We start from the raw sequence: 10,170 nt of genomic DNA, 5'->3' as shown, positions 1-10,170 counted from the left end.
CATGTCTGCTCGTGCTCCTTTTGTCCCTCTTTCCCCCAGCGGTGACTTTCCGCCTCTTGGCTGTCCCCTGACACTTTGGTCTGGGAGAGAGGCAGGTGGCCTCTTAGCGCTGGGTGCTGGGCCACAGTGGGAGTGTGGGTGCTGGGCGGGGCCTCCCTCATTGGAGGAAGGAGGAGCTCTCCGTAGGGCCTGGGGACAGTGACCTGGCTTCCACCTACTTCCTGCACTTACTGACAATGGCCCGACTTCTGCAGGCCCTTCCTCTTCTGCTTCTCACCAGAAGGAGGCTTCCCTGCTTCTTGGCCTTATCGCCAAGGGTTCTGAGAGGATCCGGGACTTCCTGCAGGCCTAGGGGGGAGCTGTAGGTTGTGCTGGGGATTGAGTTCCCCCCTGCTTCTGTGTACCTGAAACCAGAGTGCCAGGGACACACCGCCCAGCCCCAGGCAGGGATATACACATGTGCAGATGCCCACCTAGCCACCTCCACCTCCAACACCTTGTCTCATTGGTGGAATTCAGGGGCCTGGCCCTTCCACACCCAAGTGACATTCTGTCCAGCAGCTCTGAGAAACTACTGTGTGTGCGGGCCTATACTGGACTGGGTCCTCTGTGGTGCCATTTAATCCTCCCAAGAACCTCATGAGGTGGATATTTGCTCCATTTTAGAGTTGAAGAAACGTGCTCAGGGAATAAAAGTAACTAGTCCAAAGTGTCAACTGGGATTCAACCCAGTTAAGTTAGGTGCAAGTTTTCTAACTGCTGTAACCAAGCTTTAAAGATAATGGTGGCTAATCTATAAAAATACTGAATCACTGTGTTGTACACCTGAAACTAATATTGTAAATCAACTATACTTCAACTCAAAAGTAAAAAAAGTTATTTTAAAAAAACAACAAAGACGGGCTTCCCTGATGGCGCAGTGGCTGAACGTCCACCTGCCGATGCAGGGGACGCGGTTTCGTGCCCCGGTCCGGGAAGATCCCACATGCCGCGGTGCGGCTGGGCCCGTGAGTCATGGCCGCTGGGCCTGCGCGTCCGGGGCCTGTGCTCCGCAGCGGGAGAGGCCCCAGCAGTGAGAGGCCCGCATACCGCAAAAAAAAAAAAAAAAAAAAAGAATGGCTCAGACGAGATGGGTGTTTCTTTTGCTGGGCAGAAGCAGCGCAGGACTCTGAGTTAGAGGGTCCCATACCCCTTTTGATCTTACTTTCCTGACATTTTGATACACTTCCCAACTCTGGGTCTAAGATCTCCCACCACTGTATCCACATCCCACCCAGAGGGAAAGGAAGAGGAGGGAGTGAGCACCTTCCTTTTTCCCTTCCCCCAGTTCAACAAGTATTTCTTGAGCACCTATTATATGCTGGGCCCTATTCTGGACTGTTGGATTCATCAATGAATGAAACAAATCTCTCTGCCACTGTAGTTCTTTCATTGTAGCAGGGAGAGTCAGAAATAACACATGTAAGTAAATAAACTAGTGTGTCTGAAGGTCATAAATGCCAGCTGGGAAAAGGGTGAAATAAGGTAGGGGGCTCGGGTGCATATGTGTGTTGGGGGGAGGCAGGTTGTAATATGAAACGGGTCAGGGCAGAACTCATTGTAAAGGTGAGGTTTAAGTAAAGACTTGCAGGAGGTACAGGAATTAGCCAAGTGGATGTCTGGGAGAAGAGTGTTCCAGGTGGAGGGAAGAGCCAGAGCAAAACAGTAAGATGGGAGTACACCTGGAGAGCTCAAAGAGTAGCAAGGAGGTGGTAGGGGGCGGGGGGAGAGTGAGAGGTGAACTCAGGAAGGTAAGGGATGTGGTAGGGATCAGGGAAGGCTCAAGGCAATCATCTAGACCTGTGCTGTCCAAAATGGTAGCCACTTGACTATCTAAATAAAACTAAACATTCAGTTTTTCAATCACATTAGCCACGTTTCAAGTATTTGATAGCCACGTGTGGCTAGTGGCTACCATATTGGTTAGTGCAGGTTATAAAATAAAACATTTCCATTATCATGAGAAGTTCTATTGGAAAGTGCTGGTCTAGGACCTTGTAGGCCTTTGTAAAGACTTTGTTTTCTTCCCTCTGGGAGAAGGGAAAGGAAAGGAAGTGACTTTCCTGTCAAGGATATTACCAGGAAGTTGTATACATACTTCGTTTCTACTTGCAACCCGTTGGACAGAACCTGATCACAAGGCCATTCCTAGCTGCAAGGGAGGCTGGGAAATGTAACATAGCCATGTGCTCAGCTAATATTTACATGACTATCCAAAAGGAGGGGAATGACTTATTAGGGGAAAGTTAGCAGCCTCTGCCACCCCTAAGTCTAGTGAACCCCAGAGCATTCTTTTTACTGCCCCACTCTGCCTTGAGTCTGGGAAGAGAATTCTTTGAGAAAAGAATCTGGAAATCACAGCCCTGTGATCCCAGGCCCTGAGATTCGAGAACCAGGTTAAGAAGCAGTTAGCTTGGGAGTTCGGGACTGACATGAACACACTGCTATATTTAAAATAGATAACCAACAAGGACCTACTGTATAGCACAGGAAACTCTGCTCAATATTCTCTGATAAACTAAATGGGAAAAGAATTTGAAAAAGAATAGATACATATATATGTATGGCTGAATCACTTTGCTTTACACCTGAAACTAATACAACATTGTTAATACAACTATAGTCCAATATAAAATACAAATTAAAAAAAATAAAAAGAAGCAGTTAGCTGTCTGCTCCTCCAGCCTTTTGGAGATCCAGACATTTAATCCCTTCACTTGTTTGGGGCCTATTCACTTGACCCATGGGTGTCACCTGCCCACCAGTGCAGGCTAGGGGCCAGTCATGAAATATTGGGGCCCTTTGGAGCCCCCAGCTACCTCTCCTCTGGGCGAATAGTCTCAGGACAATTGTCAAGGAAACTAGAGGAATTTTGTTTTATTATGCTTTCTCATTTTCAGGGATACTCCATATGGAACTGTTGTCTTCCTCTCCCCGCGAAGGAGTCAGTCTCTAGTTTCATATGGTGGTGATGGTGTGAGGGGGAGGGGGGTGGGGTTGGTAGGACAGGTATTGTGGAGAACAGGAGGCAATCATACCAATGCCCTCCACATGGTCAAGTCTGGGCTGCATGCTTGCATTTTGAGACAGCTGGTAAGAGGTCAAGATCATCTTCAGTGTGGAGTCAGATGTGTACCTGCCTCAAGAAAAGCAGGAGATGGGAATTCCCTGGCGGCCCAGTGGTTGGGAGTCTGCGCTTCTACTGCAGGGAGCATGGGTTCAATCCCTGGTCGGGGAACTGGGATCCTGCAAGCCGCGCAGCAAAAAAAAAAAAAAAAAAAAAAAAAAAAAGGCAGGAGAAGGAGGACCCCTGGGACTAGGATTTATATGCTGGGACCAGGTTTCCACCCTAATAACGATCCTTACCTCCCAGGTCCACTATCTGACATGTACCATGGCAAGTGCCCTAGGTAACTTATCCATGTAATCCTCAGACCAATCCTAGGAAGCAGGTACTATCATTATCCTCATCTGGCAGGTAAAGAAATGGAGGCTCTAAGAGAATAAGAAACTCACCTACGATTTAAGAGTGGGCCTGTGGGACTACACGTTCCCATAGTTACCAGCACAAGAGCGCCCATCCTCTTCTACCCACCACTCTGCCAGGCTGGCCATCCTCTCACTAGCTGAACCCCTCATCTCTCACCTGAACTGCCCCCCACGCCACCTCTTACCCAGACTGACCTGTGTGGATCCCTTGGTCAGGGGGCCCATATCCTGGGGGTGTTCTGCTCACATCCCTGTCTGAGGTTCCTGAGCCCCCAGTCCCAAAGCTTAAGCAGCGGTAGATGAAATTAAAACCTTGCTTAAGCCAAGGCATTTGCCTGGTGTCAGATCTCTCCACTGCTAATGGACCTCAGTGAGTGACTTATGCTCGCTAAGCCTCAATTTCCTCATCTGTAAAATCGGATAATGAAACCTATTATGCTACATGCAAGATTGTTGCAAGCATTGAAATGGGAAAGCTTCACACCTGGAACAAAGCAGGAATTCAATAAACGTTCCTTTTCTTTATTCCCAGGTGTTCTGAAGAACTCAGCTTGAAGTGTGTGTGTATATGCACATGTGTATGTGTGTGTGGCCTGCGTGTGTGTGTGTGTGTGTCCAAGCAGTTAATTCCCCAGATTCCTTCTGGCCTTTGACACTGGTGTTAGGAGAGAGAGCGTCCACCCTGGAAACCCTCTGCTTAACGAGAGAGAGTCAGAGACTTGAGTGTCCAATTCCATTTTCCTGCTGGCCCCTCTGCTCATGAACCCACAAAGTCCAGTCATTGAGCTCAGCATATTTACTGCCACTCAGCAGGGTGAGGGCCTGCTGGAAGACGGGGCCAGGCATTGCACCTGGACCCCGGGGATGGGATGCCCCAGCCAAGAAGGGCACAGGCTTCGACCGCTCTCAGACTTTGCAGGTGATGTGGTGTGGGGATCCTGCATGATGCAGGGTGACATTGGTCCCTGATGGGAGGTGGAGGAGGGAGCAAAGCTGAGGGAGAGAAAGGGTTAGAGGGCGAGGTGTGAGATGGCCCTCACTCACACCCCGGAGACAGCCAGAGGCCCAAGCTGACTCAGAAATGCACTCCAAGTTCACAAAGCCCCATCCTTTTCCCTCCCCAAGGACTACCTTCTCGAGCAGTCCCAGGAAGCTGGAATCATAGGAGGAATTTGCCAGAAAGGAGTCCTTCATCTTCAGTTGCAAAGTCACTTCTGACCCTAGGGATCCAAAAGCACAGCTTAGGACCCAGCCACCAGGGCTGGATTCCCTCAGAGATGCGGGCACCCCTTCCTGCCCCACACCCGCCCGAGTTCCTCTTCCCTGACAAGGCCCTTCCAGACCCTCTCGCTGCAGGAGTTCAGCCCTGAACACTCAGGAGCTCAGGACTAGGGTGCCTCCATCTCTCTCATTCCCTTTCTCGGACCCTTGTCTTGGGCACCCAGGTGTCTAGCCTTCCAGACCTTACCTGTTCACTGTGAGCTGGCGAGGAGGGTCAGGAGGATGAAGAGGGACAGCCCAGCCCCCATCGTGGCTCTATTGCTTCTTGCTTCTCAGATGGACAGAAGAGATGTCTGAAGGCCTTCTGGCCTCTCCTTAACTGGCCTGCCTTCCTACTCCCCACTCAATCCTTAGCACAGGTGTGTGTGGGGGGATGGGAGGGGGAAGCTGGGTAACTGGACTTTCCAGTTCTCTCTGTTTGGCTCTGAGGACCCAGGAGAGGGCCATTCACTGGGCTGCTGGGGAAATAGAGGGTGGTCCCCTTTCCTGGATCCTGCGCTCCACTTCTGCCCCATGTCTCCAGGCTTGGGGAGGTGGGTCCCTGGTCTCACAGAGAGGGAAGCTGAGGGTGTCCCTCTGTGCAGGTGTCTGGGCCCCACCCAAGCCTGGGCCTCTCATTGCTCTTTAGGGATTAATTATTAACTGCAATTAATTTCTGTCATCCATGCCACCGAAGGGCTCAGGAATGTGGGCCCAAAAGGGAGGGCGGATTAGGACAAGTTCTTCCCAAACCCAGGTGTCCTGTTCCCCCGGCCACAGTGGCTTTCTAGGTGAGAAATCTGGGTAAGGGGGAAATTTCGTCTTTGAATATTTTGTTTTAGTTGCTCTAAAATATCCTAGCTACTCAGGCAGGGACACGATTTCATCAAATATCCACCCCACCCCCTGCCTTGTGCACTCACGGCAAAAGGGATTCCCTCATCCTCCCAGCCAACACCCTTTCACAAGGCACTCAGAATGGCAAACACAAGCACAGATTTGTAGAGGGAATTTGGAGCCCATCTAGTTTACCCTCTTTCTTTAAAAACTGGGAAACAAAGGCTCAGAGAGGGTAAATGACTTATTAAGGTCACACAATCAGTAGCAGAGAGATTAGAACCCATCCGTCATCCTGCCAGACACAGGGGTTAGCTCAACAGACTGATAAACTTGTCACGTAAACCCTCTAGAACGCACAAAGACACATGCCCTTTGTCTTCTTAGCTGCCACCCTTTTCATCTTCTCCCTCTTCCCCCCAAAACCAATGGGCCCCTGTACAGAGGGATGGAGGCAGAGAGGACCCTGGGCAAATTCAGGGAGAAAAGCCAAAAGCAGGACCAGGCACTTTATCTTTGATAAAGGAGGCAAGAATATACAGTGGAGAAAAGACAGCCTCTTCAATAAGTGGTGCTGGGAAAACAGGACAGCTACATGTAAAAGAATGAAATTAGAACACTCCCTAACACCATACACAAAAATAAACTCAAAATGGATTAAAGACCTAAATGTAAGGCCGGACACCATCAAACTCTTAGAGGAAAGCATAGGCAGAACACGCAGTGACATAAATCACAGCAAGATCCTTTTGGACCCACCTCCTAGAGAAACGGAAATAAAAACAAAAATAAACGAATGGGATCTAATGAAACTTAAAAGCTTTTGCACAGCAGAGGAAACCATAAACAAGACGAAAAGACAACCCTCAAAATGGGAGAAAATATTTGCAAATGAAGCAACTGACAAAAGATTAATCTCCAAAATTTACAAGCAGCTCATGCAGCTCAATATCAAAAAAAAACAAACAACCCAATCCAAAAATGGGCAGAAGACCTAAACAGACATTTCTCCGAAGAAGATATACAGATTGCCAACAAACACAAGAAAGAATGCTCAATGTCATTTATCATTAGAGAAATGCAAAACAAAACTACAATGAGATATCTCACACCGGTCAGAATGGCCATCATCAAAAAATCTACAAACAATAAATGCTGGAGAGGGTGTGGAGAAAAGGGAACCCTCTTGCACTGTTGGTGGGAATGTAAATTGATACAGCCACTATGGAGAACAGTATGGAGGTTGCTTAAAAACTAAAAATAGAACTACCATATGACCCAGCAATCCCACTACTGGGCATATACCCTGAGAAAACCATAATTCAAGAAGAGTCATGTACCACAATGTTCATTGCAACCCTATTTACAATAGCCAGGACATGGAAGCAACCTAAGTGTCCATCGACAGATGAATGGATAAAGAAGATGTAGCACATATATACAATGGAATATTAGTCAGCCATAAAAAGAAATGAAATTGAGTTATTTGTAGTGAGGTGGATGGACCTAGAGTCTGTCATACACAGTGAAGTAAGTCAGAAAGAGAAAAATAAATACCGTATGTTAACACATATATATGGAATCTAAAAAACAAACAAAAAAAATGGTCATGAAGAACCTAGGGGCAGGACAGGAATAAAGACGCAGACCTACTAGAGAATGGACTTCAGGATACGGGGAGGGGGAAGGGTAAGCTGTGACAAAGTGAGAGAGTGGCATGGACATATATACACTACCAAATGTAAAACCGATAGGTAGTGGGAAGCAGCTGCATAGCACAGGGAGATCAGCTCGGTGCTTTGTGACCACCTAGAGGGGTGGGATAGGGAGGGTGGGAGGGAGGGAGACGCAAGAGGGAAGAGATATGGGGATATATGTATATTATAACTGATTCACTTTGTTATAAAGCAGAAATTAACACACCATTGTAAAGCAATTATACTCCAATAAAAATGTTACAAAAAAAAAAAAAAAAAGGAGGACCAGGGAAATGGAGAGATGGAGGGAGACACTGTCTATCCCATAAAAGTAAACAAAGTGTGATCCCAGGGCTCCCAGACTTGTACTGGAGAGCAGGAAGCCCAGAGTGGGAAGAATTAATAGACAAAAAGATCATCAGATGCAGGAGGTAAGAGCAGGGGTGAGAAGGTGGGAACATAGAGAGATGCCTTGGGGCATCTGAGTCCTCCTAAGAGGACACTGGGAGCATGCCCATGTCTTTCTCAACTGGCCCTCTTCTTTCCATGTAATCATAGCCAAGGCTTCTGTGTGCTAGGCACCTTAGAAACATTATTTCCTTTAATGCTTATTATGGCCCTTTGAAGTAGGTACTACATTACCCCAGTTTTAGGGGTGAAGAAACGAAGACTTCAATAGGTCATGTGACTTGCCCAAGCCTGCACAGCTTAGAAGTGGTGGATTCCAGTGCGGTGGATTTAGAGCTGGGTTCTGAACTTGCTCATTGCACTGTCCCTGAACATGATAATTGTCTTACCAGGTGTCTCTCTTCTCCTGTCACCCCTTCTCAGCCAAACGAATGGAAAGCTCTGTGGGCTGCAGCCATTGGGAACGAAGGATGACTCAGGTGTTCACCCTCCTGCCCTGCCTTGGGCTCTCCTAATAGTCAGATGCAGTCCCCAGATAGTGACGTTCTCCACCCACACCCAGCTCCCAAATCCTGCTTCCACAAGGGACCCGTATATCCTCACCCCCAATGGTTATACTTCTAGGAGCAAGAGGACCTTGGGAATAGGACACCTGGGTCTCTTCCCTTTGAAGAGGGCCTGGGCTGGGGACTGACTTGGGCCTGGGGGTTAGATCCCTAATCCAGAAAGAGCCTGAGAGCCTGGTAGGGGAGTCCTCAGGATCTTACTCACTCTCCCCCTCACCCAGGGCTTCCTGGGATCAGGCTGGGACAGGTTAGTCCCCTGGGGACAGCTTGGTGGCCTCTCCCTGGGGATGGAGATCCTGTTGTTGATGGAGGCCCCGGCACACCTGGCTCTCCTGAGACTTGTAATAAGGCTTCAAAGCCTTTAAAGAGGCGGGGAGACAGTCCTGGAAACGCGCCTCAGCGGGCATCATGGACGCTGCACTGGTGCTACTCTTGGGCCTGCAGGCCTTGGCTGGCTAAGGTGAGCACCCGGGCTCTGACGTGAGGCACTGGGGTCAAGATGTGGACTCTGGACCCAGGGAGATGACCAACTCTTCTAACACCATCTTATCATCTTTCTTCTTCTTCCAACAGCTCAGCTGATCCCACTGGGGACCTCTAACTCTGGAGGCATCTCCATCACCTCTGGGGATGTCTCTGCTGGTCTCCCAACTGCCTCTGGGGATATCTCTGCAGGCCTCCCCACCATCTCTGTGAGTTTCTCAAGTTTCTTCAACATCTGGGGCTTTGCCCAGCAGTCCTCAGACTTTAGATCTGACCATTTTGGGGAGCACGACAGGAGTGGTATCAACTTTGCCAGGTGATACTTCTGTTGCTCAGTCCACCTCTGAAGAACTCTTTGGCTTGGTCCATAGCTTTGGGTGGGGGCTTCCTGTGTTCAGCCCTGAGTAAGTTGTTAGTTCCCCGGAACCTCACTGAAGCAGTATCCTGGCCTTGGTGGCTATACAAAGGCTCCCCTTCTGCTTTTCAACTTATCAACTTTTTCTCTTAGTGCCTTTTGTATCCTGCCTAAGACATTTTTTTGCCTGCTTCGAGGTCATGAAGATATTCTACTACACGTTCTTCCAGAAACTATATTATTTTTGCTTTCAAATGTAAACCTATTATGCATCTCAGATTAATTTCTGTGTATGGAGTGAGGTAGGGGTCAAGATTCCTTTTCTCCCCTTACAGATAACCAGTTGCCCCAGAACAATTCATTTCAAAGACCCTCCCTCTCTCCCCACCATTGAAATGTGTGAGTCCCTTTATCAAAAGTCAAGTGACCATGTATGTGTGGGTCTATTTCTGGACTCTCTTCTGTTCTGTCTGTTCTTACTCCAGTGCCACAGTCCTTAATGTCTGCAGCTTTGAAGCAAGACTTGAGGTCTGCTAGTGTAAGTCTTCCACTTTTGTTTTTCTTTAAGACTGTCTCAGCTATTCTCAGTCCTTTCATTTTCATTGAATCAGTTTATCAATTTCTACCAAAAACGTGCTAGGATTTCAGTTGAGGGGGAACTGGATGGAATTTCTGCTTCTTTTCTCACTCACATCTCCTCTAGCTGTTTTCCCCTCTGCCTTTCCGGGATCTTTCTCGGCCACAACAGCCCCTGGAACTGCTTCACCTGTGCCTGGGACTTCCACACCAAGTGGAGCTGTCTCAGGAAGTTCCACTGCCACCACAGCTGGGGTGGCCATCACATCCCCTGAGCTCAGCATCCCGACCTGTAAGGTGCTCGTTTGCAGTGGGTCATTGACCTTCAGGCAGCTCGGCTCCTGGAGAGGAGTGTACGGACAGGCATTAGGACCTGCTTTCAACTGTGTTTTGAGTATGTCTGAGGATGTCTCCAATACTTAAAAGGGTTTCGGTTGCCCCTCAAGTCTCTGGTCCGATC

At 48.5% G+C, this 10,170-nt stretch overlaps 1 protein-coding gene across 1 annotated transcript; it reads right to left on the bottom strand.

Moving 5' to 3' along the window:
* Window positions 1-4,434: 4,434 nt before the first annotated feature.
* On the bottom strand, window positions 4,435-9,895 carry SFTA2 (surfactant associated 2; the record flags this gene model as incomplete). Its single annotated transcript, XM_079713267.1, is given in 6 exon segments — window positions 4,435-4,521; window positions 4,660-4,748; window positions 4,997-5,000; window positions 5,004-5,077; window positions 8,120-8,241; window positions 9,827-9,895. Coding segments are annotated over 4 exon segments (234 nt in total). The 5' UTR covers window positions 5,058-5,077; window positions 8,120-8,241; window positions 9,827-9,895.
* Window positions 9,896-10,170: the final 275 nt, after the last annotated feature.

This window comes from Hyperoodon ampullatus (assembly GCF_949752795.1).
Source record: "Hyperoodon ampullatus genome assembly, chromosome: 10".
In the NCBI taxonomy this organism is placed as follows: domain Eukaryota; kingdom Metazoa; phylum Chordata; class Mammalia; order Artiodactyla; family Ziphiidae; genus Hyperoodon; species Hyperoodon ampullatus.
The sequence above is the reverse complement of the archived record's forward strand: the minus strand, read 5'-3'. Positions and strand labels throughout refer to the sequence as shown.